This window comes from Microcaecilia unicolor, chromosome 3 (genome assembly GCF_901765095.1).
Source record: "Microcaecilia unicolor chromosome 3, aMicUni1.1, whole genome shotgun sequence".
Lineage (NCBI taxonomy): Eukaryota > Metazoa > Chordata > Amphibia > Gymnophiona > Siphonopidae > Microcaecilia > Microcaecilia unicolor.
This window is the reverse complement of record NC_044033.1, coordinates 328,137,936-328,159,322: the sequence shown is the minus strand read 5'-3', so window position 1 is coordinate 328,159,322 and position 21,387 is coordinate 328,137,936. Positions and strand designations below refer to the sequence as shown.

At 41.1% G+C, this 21,387-nt stretch overlaps 1 protein-coding gene across 1 annotated transcript in view; it reads right to left on the bottom strand.

Moving 5' to 3' along the window:
• Window positions 1-21,387, bottom strand: part of IGF2R (insulin like growth factor 2 receptor) — a 354,906-nt gene that overhangs the window by 293,045 nt on the left and 40,474 nt on the right. Inside the window, 1 exon segment of the mRNA XM_030198395.1 lies at window positions 4,361-4,506. Within this exon segment, the coding sequence (XP_030054255.1) occupies window positions 4,361-4,506 (146 nt within the window).

The following is a 21,387-nucleotide window of genomic DNA, read 5'->3' as shown; positions in this document are numbered from 1 at the left end:
GTTTTGTGAACAGTGGAACTGAGGCTACTGGTCTGTAGTTTGCTACTAGTTCACTGGATTCCTTGGGGTCCTTGATTAAGGGGTTGATGATGATTTCACCCATCGAAGGCACAAATTGGCCAATTGAGAGTAGATATTGAATTCAAAGGAATAAAATGCACAAAAATTCAGTAGGGGGCAATCCCTAAGTGCAGCAGGCTGGGGTCCAGTGTGCAGTAGGATTTGGAGTATCTTTGATACTGTGCGATGAAATCCTTCCAGTTTGGAGGGTTGAACTCAGACCAAATCTACACTCCAGGAATGATCTTAGTTTCATGATATCACCAAAATAGCACAAAACTACGACATCATGCTACTCAAACATACTGAGAGTCATGTGATAGCGCATTTATTATATTGAGGTACTTTCTCTGTCCCTAGTGAGCTGGGCTCATAATATAGCTTTTTGTACCTGGGGCAATGGAGGGTTAAGTGACTTTCCCAGAATCACAAGGAGCTGCATTGGGAATCAAACCCAATTGCCCAGGTTCTCAACCCACTGCACTAACCATCAGCTGGTTTTGACATTCCACTGACAGTTGCAGCTCTTCCCTAATTGAACATTACTCTGCTACTCAGTTCTTCAGATGCCATCATCTCCTTTCTGACTGTCTGCTGAGAACCAGACATTCCACTCAAAGACTCCCTGAGGCTCTGATTGCCTGCTGGGAACCAAACTCTCTACTCAAAGAAGGTGCCCATGAGGCTCTGGCTTTTAGTGTGGCTACCTGTCTTACTCAGCACTTTGTGTTCTATTTACTCTTAGACTCCTGAAGAAGGCAAAGGCTGAAACATGAACCGTGTTGATTCCATGTTCCAGTGGAGCCGGTTTTCCTTATTTAATGTGCCGTCTTCAAGCAAATATCATTGCGTCACACAAAGACTTATTTTATTTCATCTGACTCACTCATCTCTCCCACCCTTGTGTTTTGATTGTATTAGTCCAATGGATTACAGAGGCAGTGGTGTCTGCATTTAAAACAATTTGATGGCTTAACCAAGCAGTTCACAGCCTTATCGCAAACAGTGGTGGACTTTGGTAGTTGAAGGATAGATTATGAGACACGGCAGTTGAAGACTCGGCCAGAAAATACCTCGAGAAGTTTCTTACTCTTAAATCCGCACTACTCCAGCTCAAAGATCTCGAGAAGGACTGTTGCAGAAATAATCTCCATTTTTTTAGGTTTTCCAGAAACTGTGAAAGATGCCAAGTTGGTTGGCTTTTTGAAAAAGTGCATACAAATGGAATTTTTACCTAAGAACCATTTAGGACCACTTTGTATCAAGCGCGTACATAGACTAGGCCACATTATGTGTCAGTAGACAACAGGCCAAGTGTAGTCATAGCACGTTTTCTCAACTCTGGTCACAAGGACTTGGTTTTCCACAAATATTTTCAACAAAAAGACCTGTGATACCAAGGTGCACAAACCCAGAATTTTCAGGATTATTCTGTGGTAGTGGCTGTCAAGTGGCGCACCTTTACCACAGTTTGTAAATCCTTGGTGGAGAAGAATATTCGATTCATTCACCAATATCCAGCACATCTCTGTATCCTGTACAATGAAAAGCAGGGCCAACCCAAGGCTATCTTGACACCCAAGGTGAACCATCATCTATATGCCCTGTCCACTCCCCACCCCCTCCGCCAAGGTGTCAAAGCATCTCTCTCCTTTCCTTCCCCTCCCCCCCCCCCAAAAAAAAATCCAGCATCTCTCCCCACCACCGGAGCCAAGCTAAGAGCAAGTCTGTAGCAGTAGGCCCTTGAGAATCCACACACATGCTCAAGGATTGCCACATCCTGTCACCTCTGATTTCAAGAAGGTACAGAACACAGCAGGCGAAAAGTGTGCATAGCTGCTCAAAGGCCCACCTCTAACAGCTGCTTTAAAAGGTTGGTTTGTTGCAGACATTGCTAATGCTGTGGCTCCCATAAAGCCTTCTGCCTTAGGCATAAGCCTGGTCCACCTCATGACAGGGTTGGCCCTGGTGGTGGTGGATGTGGTCCAATTTTTAAAACCCAGGAGCAGCTGCAAGAGGGCTCCCTCAAGCAGAATTTCCACCACTGCAGACAGCAAGAGTTACTTTCGGGTAGAGAAGAGTTAACAGGGGAGTTGGGCTGCTGAAAAATTAGTGCTCACAGATTAGTTAAGATGACCAGCTAAAAACAAAACATACAACAGAATAATCCCATCCCTCACCCCAACAATAGGGCATCACTCAGTCGAACAGCACACTTTACTCAAAATGGTAAGGGCAGTTAAACAGGAGCTTTCAAAACACTGAAGAGCTTCTCAAAAATGAAATGAAAAAGTACAAATTAAACAAACAAACCAATGAAGCTATTAAGAATCTTCATCAAAAATATTGTTATAAGAGATTTTCCTTTTTAAAATTTTTATAGAAAAAGTAGGGCTATTACAACCAAACCTTTCCCACAGTCGTTTTCACCCAAGGAGGTTTAATAGACAGGAGTGGAAGTGAGCTATCTAGTCCACTGTAAGCAAGAAAGCCAATTTGGTTAATCTTTGTTTCCACTCCTCCACGCAGCCGTCATCTCTAGTACACTCAAAACAAAGTAAGCAAACCTATGAGCTGCTGTATCCACGTTGTCGTTCTTTATTGTTGGTCCATCTGTAACAAGTCTAAAGCTGTTTCAAATGGATAGGCAGTGCCTTAAAAGGAGGAGGACAAAAGTTGTTGTTGTTTTTTTTTTTTACTTATGGGACAGCTTTTTAATTTATTTGAAAGCTTCCCATATGTAGATACAAATATCATGAAGTAACAATTAAACATCAGTAAAACAGCATAAAAATTATTATAGCTGGTAGAAACAGAAATTTTAAACTCTTGTTTTTGTGCTCATTTTTCCATACTAAAACTAAATAAATAAATAAATACACTGTATACAATACAGATGGCCAAAATTCAGTGAGGATATCCTGTTTCCTGATGAGTTCATTTTAACTGTTGTTGTAATCTGCCTTGGGAAGCCTGGTGTTATAAAGATGATGGAATATACAGAAATTAAATGGAAGTAGAATTAAATACTCTTCTCATTGGGGCACATGGAATCACATCTTCATCTGTTTTCTAGAAGTTTACCTTTTAGATACACAAATGGATTATTCTGTTTTGAACATGTTTCAGGGGCAAGTGGTTTTATAAGTCAAAATTAAAATAAATACTTTGTTTCATGCAGATCTCTTTTGTTTGAACATAAATGGGATATAAGCCCCTAATGCAGTCCATTGGTTTTCTTATATTTTGTTCCTGTGATAACATATACTATGCCAAAACTGAAAACTCTTATCTCTACCTGGTCACTAATAAAAGGAACTCATTGTGAACACTACCCACCCTAAAAGGTTGTTCTGTGGTTGTACATGAAGAATTGTGATATTGAATAAATAAGTGTTTTTGTGTCCCTAGCCATGAATCCTAAGTTTATATAATCCTTTCAAGACCACAGAGGCATGGTATGGTCGCATTTTCAATATGGTAATACTAGGGCCCAGCTAAGGAACAGGTTATTTTGAGTTAGTCTTCACTGGACCAAACTTGCTTTCCCTGTGCCATCACTATCCATCAGGTAGGCAGTGTCTTAAAAGGTGGAGGATAAAGGATTTGTTTGAGGGTTTTTTTTACATTATTCCAAGCAAAGTCGGGTTCAATGGGGCTTACATTTGAAAATACAGTGAGACATAATAATAAAATTCAGTTATATCATGGGAACAAATAAGATGGACATGTCTGAAACATTTAACAAAGTTGAGATTAGCATATATACCCAACTGGGCATTTAAAGGTTTGTCCTTTAATTATATCACATGTTCAGAAATCCATAGCCATTAGTATAGGTAGCTATTCAAATATTATCACATGCACACACCAGAACAGGCATCCATCACATTGCAAAAGTAAACTACAACTTCTGCAAAGTACATCCAAATGTTTTTTTATTTCCTTATTTCTATCTTCCAAAATTCCAGACAGCAGATGTACAGATACTGCACAAGCCAGCATGTTTGAAAATATAGTGAGATTAATAAAAATGCCACCATCAATAAAGGAAAACTTGGGTGCAGCAGCTCATAGGTTTACTTGCTTTGTTTTGAGTGTACAGGGATGACGGCTGCGAGGGAAGGGGAAACTTAGATTGAACTAATTGGTTTCAACATTTTGATGCCAATTGGTCTCCTGTCTATTAAACCTCCTTGTATTTACCTGTTGTTTTCCTTCCCTCCCACTCATCTTGATCTGAGGTTTCTTGGCTGAGACTAAGACTAAAAAAGGAAAAATCAAGCCCTTTTGTACTTACCTACGGACATAGAAGTGTTGCTGGTTACATTACGGGCACAGATCGCACTGGTATTCAGTCCACCACATTCTGTGCTAGGCACTTTGTCACACAGGTTTAGTTTGTAATGGATACCCTTATCTGTATCGATGGCATCCCATGTATAGCTGAAAATATGACACAGCAAAATAAATAAATAAATAAATAAATAAGTTAGTAAAACTCTATCACAATTTAAAGGAAGAAAGAGCAAAATGCATGTTAAGAGTTTTGTTCTCTGTGGATTGTTTGGCAGGATATTTTTAACAAATTCAATCATTCTAACTAGAGATATGGGGTCAATTGCTCTCTCCTTAGGAAAGGGGAGTATCAGCCAAAATATTGGTTTCTCCTACAAAAGTGAATAGTTTGCCACTAATTGGTATATTTTCAAACTCACAAGAACTGTTAGGAGGGGCTTAAAGTAAACATTCAAATAAGGAGACAGGTACTACCTGAAATTCCACCCTCAATGGCTTATTCACCCACCTAGTTAAATCAATTATTTACTAACCTAGAATCTCTCCGAAGAGAGAGAATGTTTTTTTTTTCTCTCCCACAAAAACTAATGGGAATCACCCCATGTGACTCTATAACCTTTCATTTTCAGATGCCACTGGATGAAAATCAAGTCAGACAAGTGTTTCAAAAAACTCTGAAGCCAAAGCATTCCGAGGCTCCTCTGAAAAGCAGTATTAAAGATTCTACCTACCTCAAACATCTCAACACAATATTTACACATATCCCTCTTGTCACATTATTTATACATGCTCCTTGCCTACTAGAAGAAGTAACTCTGTACACATGCAAACCAACAACAAACATACCACTAACAATAAATGTTATTTTGACATTTGATATGGTATGTTGGCTTTCATTTTTTTATTTAATAAGATATTTTAAATGAATCTGCCTAACCCTTTCATGGAAGTTGATCAGGAACATGATGCTGAATTTCATGAGCCTCTACGTTTAGTGTAAGCGCTCCTCATGCCGTTGTTTCTGGAGATGGAATATTTCATGAGTCAAACAAAGACAACATTCAGATTCCATGCTGGAGGAAGATCTAGCAGAGCAGGTTTTGGGTTTGAAGCCTCTCATAAAGAGCAACAATGATGGGTAGGTAGAGAGGTTTGACCTTGACATGATCATAATAGGTTCATATGGAGCTCATCTTGAAACCTAACTGGGAGAATAAAGGAGGAAGGAGAAAATCTGTGACAGTGAGAGGGTTGTGGTGGTTAATCGCAGGCCATGGGTTAAATGAATCCATTTAAGCTAATAAGATCACCTGGTTGAAGGTGGTCTCTTGGACAGCAGGCTGACATCCTACAACAAACAGCACAAGGTAAATGACCATATGCCTCTTAATCTCTAGGTTGTGAGGGACAGTCTCTTGAGGTTGAGATACAATAGGTGACTGATGGTACGTCAGAGAGAGGGGGCTACCCAAGAGGAACTGGTTGATCCAATGGCAGGGGAATCAAAATGTATCTGGGTCAATGTGAGGCCATCAAAATAACCTGACCTTTATCCAGGGTTGTACCAAGCTATAAATGCACCCTGTGCAACTCATCCACCATGGCCATGCCCCAATATGGTGCCTCCCCCCACCTATCCCATATATCAGAATGGTTCAGTTACTACCATGGATGTAAGGCTTTTTGTAATTGAACTAAGGATTGATCCCACCCCACTTTTTTTTTTTAATCAACATTGCCTCAGACCTTCAAGCTACTGCTGCTCAAAAAGAAAGCATGAAGAGCACACCAGGACCCTGCTGCCCTCCCTCAACAGATCCCAGCTTTGTGATGGATTGAAGGAGGGCGGCACAGCCCTGGCTTGCTCCTCCCTCTTTCTGAATGCCAGAGGAAGCAAGTAGCAGCCACACACCAATGAGAGGACTCCAGGTAGGCTGAGCCTGGAAGCAGGAGTAAGGGTGTGACAGAAGGGCAGCAGATGAAGCAGTGCAGTCTGCACCCCTCTACAACAGTGCCCTGTGCAGCTACACCACTTGTCCTACCCTTGGTATGGCCCTGCCTTTATCTTGTTATCTTCGGAACCCTGAAAATCAAGGGAAACCGAAGGAATGTAATCAGAATTCCATGGCTCCATGAGATGGACAAGGCATCATGAGCCATTCTGAGAGGAGATGGTCTTACGGAGGGAACTTTCTGTGCTTTACAAGGGAAGTTCTATAGTATAACAAAGAGAGGGAACCAAGTACAAAAAGACCAAACAAAAAGAAAGAGCACAAAGGGCCTTTAAAAACGGGAAGGAACACAGTTTTTTTCATTAAAATAATCCTTTAATGGTGAACTTTGATTGAAGAAAGACCCGACACGGGCCATGTTTCGGTGCTGCCGCACCTGCGTCAGGGGTCTTTTCCGATTGCCTTTACGCAGGAAAAAGGAAGGAAATCTAACGAGAGGTCTGGACCTCTCGTTAGGACAGCTCGGGTCGGGTCTTTCTTCAATCAAAGTTCACCATTAAAGGATTATTTTAATGAAAAAAACTGTGTTCCTTCCCGTTTTTAAAGGCCCTTTGTGCTCTTTCATTTTGTTTACAAGGGAAGTTCTACATATTGAGGAGGGGGGAGAAGAGAAACTAAGCCTCTCAAAAAAGTTTTGGAAGATGGCAGCACTAGAGGCAGGAGCAAATGGGTATTGATCCCAGCCCAGGTGCTTTCTACCTGGACAGCATATAGATGAAGCAGAATGAGTCCTTTCAGATTTTACTAACTACTATACAGATTTTTAAATGATTATGAATGCTCCAATTCTTACAGATCCTAATTCTGAATAAAGAGCCATACCATTTAAGCGGTATTAATTTAACTCTATACCGTTCAGGAGTGGGTACCGCTACCAACACTGGGCATGCAGCAGTGAATCATACTGGAATCTAGTCAACACAGTGTACTTCTGCATTTACTGGGCATGCCTAGAAGTCACAAATTTACATGCTGAACTCAGCATCAGCTGAGCCCCTGAGTCACATCTCTCTTCATAAGCTCATTCTTGTCTCCAAGAATGATCTTTATCTTCTATCCTTCACAATGTAAATCAAGGGTTCTTAACCTTTTGTGGTTCCCCCACCCCTTTAACTTATCAATGAAATACAAGCATTCTCTTCCGAAACCACATGTCCACTAGTAGTGATTACCAACAGCTACATGTTAGCAGTAGCACTGTCAATAGCTAACAATGACATGTCATTAAAGTTACAGTAGTACACAAAAGCCGTCACACTTACGTATAATTTATGTAGCACTGTAGCTTTAATATAATGCTTACAAATGATACCTACTAGGAAACATTTTGTACATAAGCATTGCAACAATTCAATAACTTCAGTCATTAGGTCACAGCCTTTGTCACAAACACATGATTGTACAACCGGGAGAAGGCATGTGCAAATAAATTAAAAAAAAAAAAATCTAATATAATAATTTGTACCTCAATGTTCTATGGCTGGCTGGCTGGTTGGGTTCGCAACATCCTGACGTCAGCAAGCCTCCAGCATTCCCTTCCCTCTCACTGTCCCGCCCTCGCGTAAAGACGAAATGTCATCAGAGGAGTGCAGAACAGTGAGAGGGAATGGAACGCTGAAGGTGACATTAGGATGTTGTGAACAGATGGGAGGGCAGGGCACAGGACAATCGCTGGACATGGAGGGGAGGACAGAATCACAGGACATCGAGGGGAGGGGAGGGGAGGAGAGAAGAGAATCGTGGGACACGGAGGGGAGGTCAGAATCCTGGGATACGGAGGTGAGGGCCAGGCAGAGGAGAATCGCTGCACATGGAGGCGAGGGGAGGGCAGGGGAGAGAGGAGAAATCGCTTAGACGAGAGCCTTCCTAGGGCCCGTTTCATTTTTGATGAAATGGGCTTGGATGCACTAGTTTTTTAATAAATTCTTTAAAACTCTTACATTTTGTCACCATTAGTGAGAGCATTGCTGCTATTTACCTCGACCAATGCTCAAAACTGTGGTTCAGTTTGACAGTACAACACACATCACAAATGTTTTCTCTAATTTTTGCTGGCCCCTGTGCACATGAAACACATTTTGAGTGCAAGTTTTCAGACTCAACCCGATGTATTCAGTATAGTTTATGTTGATAATAAAGAAAGCCAGCAAAAATTTTTGCACATAGCTGCTAGGCATGTGCACTCCCTTTCTGACCTGTGTGTGTGCACACACGAGCACAGCTTAGAGATAACACTGATCATCACATACATTCAAGTCCGTTTCTGTTCTGGGCAAATTCCTTTGAAAATGGTCCTAATCACTGCTTTCACTCTGGCCCAGATGCATCAACCATACGTTAAAAAATCAAAGACGTTAAAGTCCTTATCGAAGTTGGAAAAACGAAGAATGTACTAAAAACAGAAGTCCCACATGTTCGGTTCGGTATTTGAAAGTCGAATGCATTACAGAAGTGTAATCCCCGTCGTTAATCTGCCCGTAAAGCATGCGCAGAGCAGCCAAGCGTTATGCTGGCTGCTCTGCGCATGCCACAAACGTCAAAACCCAAAACGAAAAAAAAACGTTGAAAATAAAAGGGGCAAAGGTGCTCGTCAGGAGCGTCCTGTATGGACACCCTTGCCCCCCCCCCCCCCCGAGGTTGCCACTGCTCCCCGCTTCCGCATGTATTAAATAAAAAATAAAAACAAAAAACCAAAGTTTAGCAGCCCCGGTCCCCCTCCCTTCCTCTGTTTTTCTTCTTCTCCCACAGCTGCGCCTCCTGCCATCCTCCGCCCCTGTGCCCCACCCTCTGAGCTCGTCGCCGCCCCCTGTACCCCATTTGACCTTTTCCCACACTCCTGGGGGGGGGGGGGGCTAAGAGCACCATTGGTTAACCTCTATGTAAACTCTTTTAGATGATTGCTGCTTAGTTACTTCCTGGTCTATTGCAGTAATTTGCCTTGAACTGTGCATGGTAGAGAATAAAATAAATTACCAAATTAATTTGTATATCTGTAATAGAGCTGTACCCAATATTCACATTTCATTTGGCCCCCAATATATTATTCGTATTTGGCCAAATAGCAATTTAAATTTGAATACGAATAATCCGGGGCTCTACTATGCTAAATCCTACTGAAATAAATGCTTGATCTCAGATTTCTCCTTGCTTCTTTTATTATGTTAAAAGCAGCTCAACGGCCATTATTTGTATTTGGCCGAATAGTAAAATATGCTATTCAGTACAGCTCTAATTAATATGTTTAATTTGTCTGAGTGCTGCTCAGCTTCCAACTACTGCTGCTAGGGCCTTGACCTTCCTGCCACTTAGGACTCCTCCCTTGTACATGTGCAAACAAATATAGGTGGATGGTCTGACCCTTGATAATAGGGGTTCATATTTTCAAGTGTTGCAACCTTTTTGTCTATCATTTGCCCTCTTTAATTGTGGGTATATTAGGAAGGGAATTTACATGAAGCACCATCTATGAAGATCCCCTGATGAAGCCCAATCCTGGGCAAAAAAATGCCAGGTTGGATAATGTGTATGATACCCTTTAATTTCTTTAAATAAACAAATACTTTTTATTAATCTGTGTGTGATCTGCTGCTTTGTCTATATTTTAGAGGGACAATACACTGAAATAAAAGGGAGTTAAGGCCACACAAAAACTTAAATACAAAAATCATCATTTTGAATTCACTTCTAACTTTTCAGTGGCAGCCAATGAAATTGAAGTATATTAGCATGATCCATTGCTTTACTGCCTAAAATTAAATTTTGTTGCCACATTTTTCGCCACTTGTAACTTTTTGGAAGACCTAATATAATATCATAGTAATACACGTGTTAACAGTGTAGCTTGAATCATTAACTGCAAATGTTTGGCCTCCACTAAGGGTTTAATATGGTATAACATCTTTAAATAATAAAGAAGGTACTAACCCAAATAAAAATAAATAAAGTTTTCAGTTTAACATACTGTCTTCTCTTCAGGCACTCCACTCCTCCCCACCCCCCTTCCTCCTCTCACAGCTTTCCATCTCTCTCCCTCCTCTTCTCCAGCATATTAGTGCTCTGAATGAACACACCACCCAGCTGATTTTACTGACCACCTGGCTAATAATCTGATGAATTGACATGGCAAAACCAGAGATACCAAGTCACACACAATCTCTCTCTTCCACCCCCCACAATCTAGTATCTCTCATCCTCCATCCCTAATTCTCCACTCCACTCTACCTTAAAACCTGTCTTTACTTCTAGTGCTCACTGGCAGCGGAAACTATTCACACATGCTGCCCACTGCTGACCCCAAAGCCGTTCTGCGTGGGTGTGGTGCGGCAGAGAGAACAAGAAGTTGAGGCAGAGTAAAAACCCTACGGTTGGCTTTGGGCAGTGCCTATGAATGTAGGGTATGTGTGGAACCATGTGGGAAAGGCCACGAGGAGTTCTTAAGGAGATCAGCAAGGAGGATAGTGAGTGCAGAAGGCAGAAATGTTTAAATGGGGAATAAATGAAAGAAGGAAATAGAAGGCTTGAGAAAGAATGAGACAGGAGAAATAGGAAAGCTAGAGGAGTGAGAGAAAAATGATGGACGGTTGATAGGTAGGTAAAATATAAAAACACAGGTGATGAGGCTTGGAGGATGAGAAAGAGGGTGAAATTTGAGTGGACTGAGGAAGAAAAGAAAGGGAGAAAAGAGCTAAAAGGGAACACATCGGAGACAGATATAGGGGTCCTTTTACAAAGCTATGGTAAGCACCAATGCATGCTTACAGCAGCTTAAAATGCCTTAGCGTGAGGCACGCTAGGGCATCCTGCAATAATTCTGGCATCCGCGTGTGCTTCCCATACACTACAAATATATATTTTTTTAGCGCTGGGGTGGGTTGGGAACAGAGAGTAAGGTACATCGCTGTGCACTAAATGATTAGCATGCGGTTAGCGAGTGAACCCTTACCACCTAAAAATAGGTAACAGTAGGGGCTCACGCACTAATAGGGAAATTAGTATGTGACCATTATCAGAAAAATGGAAAAAGCTGCCTTTTACCGGCAGCGCTAAAAGTGGATTCAGCATACAGGAAAGACCTGCATTGGGGCTACTGCAGGCCACTTTCTAGCACTGCTTGGTAAGAAGGCCCCATGGTGTGGGAATGGCACAAGTCAGGTGAAGAGAGGAGAAATGAAAAATAGTTAATAGCCACTGGGAAGAGTTAGCAGAAGACAGGAAAAACAGAAAAGAGAACCTGGAAGTAATATTTACAAATAAAATACCCAGATGACAAAGGTAGAAAAGTGCCTTGTTTTACATTTATTAAATTGAATAAGTTAGCATTTGGAAATGTGAATCGTGGATTTCTTTGCATTCTGTTCAGTACAACAGGAAATGAATTTCTGTTTATATTTCTCTAGCTAACTGCAAGGCCTTTGTCAAAATAAGACCAACAACTTCCATTACTCGCACATCAACAGCTATCTCCAGTATCCCCTGAAGGCAAATATTTCAACGCTGAGATCGGTTTTCTAGATCTTCCAACTTGAGGGCCGCAGACTCGTGGTGGTGTTCCAGCTGAGCAATGCGGGATTGGAGCCGCTTAAGATCTTCACCATGCACTTCTAAACCCTCCTCCGCATCACCCACACGACAGTTGATGTCCCCATCTTTTTTTCAGCTCGTTCCTGGAATCAAGCATGCATCTCCATAAGAAAAGAAGCCTACTCCACCTTATGGGAAACTGCGGGGCCTGACGACATGTCACCACTCCCCACCATCTTAGCCTCAGGATGCGAGCCTGACACAGGAAGCACTCCCATCGAAAATTTCACCACCACTGACCGCCGTCTGGCAGACATCGGATATGCAAAGGTGTCAGCAACACTTCATCAATGAGCGCACCTCTAAATCATTAAAACAGGAATGTAAACAGCATCTTCTGCCAACAGGGAGCCTCGGAGCAAAAAACTCACACTGCCATTAGAGTGGGTGATGTCACTTCCTCCCCGGCCCTACTGTGTTTAAAGAGTGCAAGTAATATTACAGTTGATGATAAACAAAGTCTCCTGCATGAGATTATATGCGTTTCCACAGCTCTGAGAATTCTAGGGACTGGCCATCCCCTTTGAGGTGTTCCACTCTGTTAAGTTTCCCTCCCATCTGGAAAATGCCTCATTTTCCAATCCTGGCATTAAATTTGCATTCACTCTTTACCAGCAATGGTACATCTTATGTTACAATATGGAAAGGGGTCTGGTTTTACTATTAATATTTCTAATGAGATCCTGAATCATACAGTGTTAGATCCAATGCTCTCGGCTCTGCATAATTAGTTTCCTTTTCGGTGGACCTCAGAGTACCAGGTATCTGGGAGTGCATATTCCAGGAGATTTATTTATTTTGACTTATCCCCCTTTACTTACTCGAGTATTGGCAGATTTAAATTGCTGGAAAGGTTTGCATGTTTCTACTACTACTACTACTACTACTATTTAACATTCTCGAGCGCTACAAAGTGTACGCAGCGCTGTACAAACACAGAAGAAAGGCAGTCCCTGCTCAAAGAGCTTACAATCTAATAGACAAAAAGTAAAGCATTTAAGTTTAAAGTATTTAAGCAGTCAAGCACGAGAGAACAGTCACAGAAGGTGAGTAGAATCAGTGCGGTTAAAATGAATGTACTGTCCCACTTTATTTGTCTGTCTTCCTTTGTCTCTTCCCACAGGATTTTTGGTTAACTTGAATGGAAAGTGTTTCACTATATTTGGCGGCACAATACCCCCCCCCCCCAAGTCAATACCGCCCCCCCCAAGTGCATAGGAGTCGTATGTATGTGGATAGGGAACAGGGAAGTATGGGAGTGTCTCACTTTTTCACTATTGAGCAGCCCAACTCGCAGCACTTTTTGAGTTGGCTTTCTCTCCTAATAAGCTTTGGGTACAACTGGAGCAATGTTTGCTAGGAGAGATGCCTTTGTATTATTTGCCTTGGCTAACCCTGGATCAACTGCAATCTCTTTTTCACGTAGCACCACATGGGGGGGGGGGAGGCTTCTTATACTCTGGCCCTTTGGTATGCAACTTTTCTGGCCCTGTTCCCTAAACAATGTTATTTGTTTTTGATACTCCCATTTTGTATGCTCCAGGGTTTGCGCCACCAATGCACACTATGGTGTTTCACATTTGGAAGAGGAGTGGGCTCCAGGTTTTGGGGCAATTATTGGTTCCTTTATCCCCTTTTCTGGTTTACGGGATAGGTATGGACTGAAAACAACAGATTATTTCTATCATTGCCAATTGAGGGATTTTTTGAAGAAAAAGGTTCTCCTGGACTGGGCCCAGGGTGACCAAGACTTATTGAAGATTTTTAGAATGGGGATGGGACTGGGGACAATTTCTAGATTGTATAAGGTTTTGTTTGGTAGCCGCCTCATTAATCACCTTTATGAACATCTCTGGGAGGTGGTCTTGGGCACTTCTTTGGATAATTCACAGTGGTGAACGATCTATTCCCAGCTTACTAGGGTTTCAATTGCCTCCAACTATGTAGAACATGTTTATAAAATGCTATTTCAGTGGTATTATACCCCAGCCCGGTTACACAAGGTTTTTGGTTTTGGAACTGCACAATGTTGGAGAGGCGTGCAGTGGACGGGACCTTTGTGCATATTTGGTCCTGTCCCAAAGTGACAGCATTTTGGGATATAGTATCTAACCTTCTTAGTGGGGCATTCATGCCCTCCTTCCATTTCTATTTACTTAATGGGCAACCTACTGCTTTGGACACAGATCCATATCATCTGCTGGCTTCGGTGAGGACAGCAGCACGTCTGTGCTTGGTTTTGGCCTGGCAGCAGCCGGACCCTCCCCACAGAGCTCAACTGTTGTCTAGACTAGACCATCTATACCTGATCTCAAAACTGACAGCCCTTACACAAGATAGAATGGGCCATTTCTCTGCTGTATGGATTCCATATCATCTCTGGAGGGGTATATCTTGAGACCTTGTGTGACAGGCTGGGTTTATTCACCTCCTTGGTAGAAGTTTGGTTTACTGCTTTAGGAACAGAGTGGGTGCTTTCTGATTTTATCATTGTTTGGTGGATTGTTTTGTATTACTGTGTTGGCATTCAGCCTGTATATTGCTGTTTCTGATTTTGAATAGTTATATTAAAAAAAAAAAAAGTAGGGCTGACCTCTGGATATAGGAAGAGGTTGAATGAATTTTTAGAGGAGTACTCACCTAGAACTATGCTGGTTTTCCATCTTCACCAGCTGTTATATTTACACCTCCCAGGAACAGATAATGGGCAGTTGGTGAAGAGATAGCGTTGAAATGTAGGCCCTCTGAATAACTATACTAGACATTAAAAAGTTAATATTAAAGATTTTGGCAATGGTATGTGGGGCATATCTGATAGAGTGCCACTTTTTCAGCATTCATACAGCCTTTTTTCACTCAAACCTAAATGTAAAAAGCAGGATTTCTTTTGTTAAATATTTTTATTAAGAACCACTGACAAACAAGCAAGAAACCAATACAACGAACATGAAATGTGGTACATATTAAATTTTTTCTCCTCCCACCCCCCCCCAAAAAAAACCTCCCCTCCCTCCACTTTGCCAAGAAACAGAAATGCAGACACATGAGACACTGCGCTGTTTCATCACGGTAGACTCGGACACCATGAAGAAATCCCCCTCTCCACAAAACCCTCCCACCCGTGCTTTAATGGCACAAATTTAACAGATCTTTTCAAAAACCCAACGCTTAAAAAAATCCTTCTTACTTTAATAGTATGTGAACAATTAAACTCATAACTATACTGAAACCTCTGTAGTGGCTCTTCCACCCGTGCTTTAATGGCACAAATTTAACAGATCTTTTCAAAAACCCGCTTTAAAAAATCCTTCTTACTTTAATAGTATGTGAACAATTAAACTCATAACTATACTGAAGCCTCTGTAGTGACTCTCTTCACATCAGGTTCACAGCCTGATGACTCACTCAATTCTTCATCAGCTTCCTTTAGTATAAGTTAAAAAAAAAAAACCCACATGAAACTTATCTTTACTATTCCATGTGAAAAAGCTCTCTCAGACCTTCATGTTTATATATTTATATATATATATATATATATATATATATATATATATATATATATATATAAAGGTTAATATTAATAAAAAGTTTATAGAAACTTCATATTAACATTTTTATACATATAAAAACACACAAAGGTTCTGAAAGAGCTTTTCACATGGAGTAGTAAAGATAAGTTTCATGGGCTTTTTTATATATAAAAAATGTTAATATTAAAGAGTTTCTATAAAATACACAAACATACTATACTAAGAAAGCCGATGAAGAACTGAGTGAGTCATCAAGCTGTGATCCTGATGTGAAAAGAGTTACTATAGAGCTTCAGTATGGTTATGAGTTTAATTGCTCACTTACTATAAAGAACGAATTTTCGAATGTTGGGTTTTTGAAAAGATCTGTTGTAGTCTGCCCTCACTTTTTTTGAATATTGGGACTTGTTTGACAGCTGTGACAAATTTAACAGATAGCTTCGGACTCAATGCAGAAGTCTACCCCATATCAGGGACCATAATTGCTAAAAGGTTCACCAAGATCTAGGAAATCCCGGTTTCACATCCAAGTGAAAGCTGATACATGTAATTTTTCCATTCTGTCACAGATGGTGCATGCTTCTTGTCTGTAATTCTTAAGTAAGCCTTTCTTTGCCCCCCCCCCCCCAAAAAAAAAAAAAAAACCCTTTATGCAAAAGAGCATTATCCCTTTTCTGGTACCCAGTGGAACAAAATTGAAAAACTGTTGAACATCAGCCCTCAGTAGGATAGTTTTTACCCAAGGCCACTGATAAATAGTTCACAATCCTTATCCAAAAGTCCTGAACTCTTGCACAGGAGCAAAACAGATGTGTAAAATTTGCAGCTGCGTAATGACACCTGGACAGTCTGCCGAATCTGAAATTTGCACCCTGAAAGCCCGATTTGACGAGTGGCGACAGTTTAAGATTATTCATCAGATTGTGAATACCATCCGCCAATGTCTGTCTATTCTCAGGAAGCTTGCTATTCCATGCATTTGCCACTGGAGCATAGTCCCATGCAGGAGCTATGTTACCCAATCTGACTTGATAGAATGACAAGACTAGCCCTGGCATCCCTGGTAAAAGTAAATGCTTCAACTATCAAATCTGCTGCATCTTCATTCAAGGCAGCTGCATCCAGGGACCCTGTATAATAAGCCACCTGTATATACGAGTACCAGTCACAGGCTCTCAAGGTGCCCCGACCGCAGATCCTCAAAGAAACAAATGCGGTCCTCTGGCATAACCCAATTTTCTCAGATATTTCAAAACACCTTTATGCCACTGTGTTTCACCGTGTTAAAAAGGACTTAGGCCCAGATGCACAAAAATTAATGATCCAGCTACGTGTGTTTTATACTGGTTGTAGCCAGTTAAGTAAGCACAGAGTTCAGCGAGACATGCACAAGGGGTGCACGGTAGCAGCTAATGATAATTGCATGCTAAGTTATTTAAATTAGCTACTTACCATTCAAATGTACATTCTGAGTAATGCACAGCTGTTTTCCTAGCGATGTATAGAAAGGACTGACTCCCCTAACGATGAATTTTTAACGGGTGGTCAGGAGCTGTCGGTACTGGCTGGCTGGCTGAGGAGAACTGAGCTGCAGACCGGCCAGTCCTGTCTAAGCATGACAGCTGAAACAACTGTGGAGGGAAGAATTCATCTGGGGAACCAGCCAAACGGGAAGGCATAAGTGAAAAACAATTGCCAGAGAAAACGAAACTGGGAAATAGAGAGAGAAATTCCCGCTCTGTGCTTTGTCAGACTCGCATGCAAGAACACAGCAGCTAAGAACCCCCAGAGAAGGCAGTCAGCTTGATAGATAATGGCAAATAATGCAGACACCCCTTCTGTAGAAGATATGGCCAATTACTTCAGAGATCAAATAATAAATTTACGTAGCACGCTCCCGCTAGGCACAACAGATTTGGAGAATTCATCAATGATATGAACCCATTCATAGAAGAAGTTCCAGCTGACCGAGATTGGTCACAATTTGCACAGGTCACTGTTGAAGCAGTCACCACAACACTTCAGAAATTCTCCACTAAAACACTGCAAATTGGATGTCTGTCCCAGCTATCTACTTAAGACTGCACCTAGATGCTTTATTGAAGACCTCACCTCTTATCTAAATTACATGCTTCAACAGGGTCTTTTCCCAGAAGATCATGGCAACATCTTGCTCACCCCAGTACCTAAGGATATAAAGAATAAAGCAAACAACCTTACTAATTATCGTCCTGTAGCATCCATCCCGCTTGTAGTTAAATTGATGGAGCGTATGGTATCCAAACAACTAATGGATTACATGGACAAATTCACATTACTGCATGCGTCACAGTCTGGATTCCGCCCCTTCCACAGTACGGAAACTGTACTAGTCACTCTCTTATCTAAATTCAAACATGAACTTGCAGTTGGTAAAAATGTTTTCCTCCTCCAATTTCACATCGAGTGCTTTTGATATGATTGATCATAGCATACTCTTACATTTACTGGACCATTACGGGATTGGAGGTGCTATCCTTAAGTGGATCAAGGGTTTCCTCACTTCAAGATTGTACCAAGTTACTTCAAAAACAAATATTTCGTCACCGTGGAAGGCTCATTGTGGAGTACCCCAAGGTTCTCCATTATCACCGATTCTCTTCAACATAATGATGTCCCCTCTGGAAAAAATCTTATCCAAAGAGGGCTATCACTCGTTTATTTATGCTGATATCACAATTTATATCCCCTTCAGGCGTGACCTCTCAGATATCTCCAGAGACATTGCTTGAACATCATGGATTTATGGGCTAACACATTTTGGCTGAAATTGAACACTGAAAAAACTCATTGTCTTATTGTTTCATCCGCATATAGTACTTATAAGCCTGCTACTCTCGTTACTTCAGCTTATTCTCTCCCTATCTCTGATAACCTTAAAACTTTAGGAGCTATTATTGATAGACACCTTACATAAGAGATTAAAGTTACGACCGTTATAAAGAAGATATTTTATTTGATGTGAAAACTAAAACGTATAAGGCCCTATTTTCCAAGGGATATATTCCACAACTTGACACAATCATTGGCATTAAGCCATTTAGACTATTGCAATGGATTATATGCGGGTTGTAAAGTTCAGCTTCTGAAAAAACTCCAGACAGCCCAGAACACTGCTGCCAGATTGATATTCAATAAAACGAGATATGATAGCGTTACATCTCTTCATCGGATGCTACACTGGCTCCCAATTATGGACCGTATTACCGTCAAGCTTTGTACTCTGGTCCACAAAATAATCTATGGTGAAGCCCCGGATTATATGATTGATTTACTTGATCTTCCGGCAAGGAACAGAAACAGATCATCTCGTAATTATATGAATCTTCATTATCCCAGTTGCATTGGTCTTAAATACAAAACCACCTAAGCATCTAATTTCTCCTACTTAGGAACGCAAATGTGGAATGCATTACCGAACTGTGAGAAAACGCTGCATGGTCAAGACTTTAAAGACCTGTTTTGGAAGGCCTACCCTACTGATGCTACTCAATAGACTACATTATATTGTCTCAAAAGACCATTTTATTCTTTATTATTTTGTACCTTATTTTACACATGTACCCCTCCCTTACCTAACCCTATTTCTTATTGACTTGCAAGCCACATTGAGCCTGCTTGTGTGTGGGAAAATGTGGGATACAAATGCTGCAAATAAATAAATAAATAAATAAATAATCCTCTGACAAGCAGAGGAAAACAGATAAAGAAAGGAGTCTCTAAGAAACAACTCGATGGGTTTAAATTGTGGGGGAAAAAAAGGCCACCAACTGCTTTATTTATTACACTTGTATCCCACATTTTCCCACCTACTTGCAGGCTTAATGTGGCTTACAAAGACCTGTTATGGCATCGCCATTCCAGGGTAAAAGATACAGTTGGTATTACAAAGTTAACAAGGACACCAGAGAAGAACTAAGCAGACAGTTATAGAAGGCGTCATTCAGAGTAAGTGTGGGATGGTGTAGTGTTATAGTTAGGCTATGAATTCTCGTGGTAGGCCTTGTTGAAGAGATAGGATTTTAGAGATTTACGAAAAAGTCAGCGATTTCGTTGATTGTTTTCAAATTTATTGGTAGTGCATTCCACAGCTGTGTGCTTATGTAGGAGAAGCTGGTAGCATGTGTTAGTCTGTATTTTAATCCTTTGCAGCTGGGGAAGTGTAGATTAAGAAATGTGCAGGCAGATCTTTTAGCATTTCTGGGAGGTAGGTCAACGAGGTCTAGCATGCAAATCGGGGCATCTCCGTATATGATCTTATGAACCAACGTGCAGATCTTGAATGTGGTTCGTTCTTTAAGTGGGAGCCAGTGTAATTTCTCTCTTAAGGGTTTTGCACTTTCATATTTTGTTTTTCCCAATATGAGTCTGGCTGCGGTATTCTGGGCTGTTTGAAGTTTCTTGATGTTTTGTTCTTTACAGCCAGCGTAGAGTGCGTTGCAATAGTCCAGATGGCTTAGTACCATTGACTGTACCAGGTTACGAAAGATGGATCTTGGGAAGAAACATTTTACTCTTTTAAGTTTCCACATGGAGTGGAACATCTTCTTAGTTGTATTCTTCACGTGGGTATCGAGTGTGATATTTCAATCAAGGGTAACTCCAAGAATTTTCAGTGTATTTGAGACGGGAAGGGAAATGTTTGGTGTGGTTATGGTAGTGAATTTATTTGTGTTATGTTGTGGGGTGAGTATAAGGCATTGTGTTTTTTTCTGCATTAAGTTTTAATTGAAATGCATCCACCCAGGAGTGCATTATTTGGAAGCTTTGGTTGATCTCGTTGGAGATTTCCTTTGGATCATGTTTAAACGGGATGTATATCGTGGCATCATCTGCATATATGTAAGGGTTGAGGTTTTGGTTGGCTAGTAGTTTGGTTAAGGGTGTCATCATTAGGTTAAAGAGGGTTGGCGAGAGGAGGGATCCTTGGGGGACTCCGCATTCAGGTGTCAATGGGGCTGACGTAGCCTCGTTAGCTGTTACTTGGTATGATCTTGAGGTCAGGAATCCTCTAAACCAGTTAAGAACGTTACCTCCAATTTCAAAGTATTCTAGGATATATAGTAGTATTCCATGGTTGACCATATCGAAGGCGCTGGACATGACGAATTGTAGAAGAAGTATGTTGTTGCCCATTGCAATTGCTTGTTTAAATTTGTTTATTAAGGTCACTAGTATTGTTTCAGTGCTGTGGTTCGACCGAAATCCTGATTGAGATTCGTGAAGAATTGAGTATTCATTTAGGTAGTTAGTGAGCTGTTTTGTCACTACGCCCTACATAAGTCTGGTTATCAGCGGGATAGATGCTACTGGACGGTAATTGGTTAAGTCGTTTGTACTTTTCTTAGCATCTTTGGATAGGGGAGTGAGTAAGATGTTTCCTTTATCCTTTGGGAAGAGATCATTTTGTAGCATGTAGTTCAGATGGTTCGTGAGGTCTGTTTTGAGTTGTTGGGGGGGGGGGGGCAGATCTTATAAGGCTATTAGGGCAGATGTCCAATTTGCAATGCGACTTGGCGTATCTTCTAAGTGATTGGGAGATGTTATCAATCGATAGTGCGTCAAAGTTGGTCCATGATCGGTCTGCTGGATGTTCCCCAGGTATTGGATCTAGACACTCAAGGAGGTTTACATAGTCCGTTGTGTTGTTAGGTATCATGAGTCGTAATTTTATAATTTTCTCTTTGAAGTAGTTCGCAAGATTGTTTGCTGATGGGGTGTCTGTGTTAGAGGTAACTGGGGTGCTGTTTAGAAGTTTGTTTATGAATCAGAAGAGTTTATGTGTATCTTTGTAGTCTAGTCCAATATTAGTTTTATAGTATGATCTTTTGGTTTGTCTGATGGTGTATTTGTATTTTCTTTGTAGT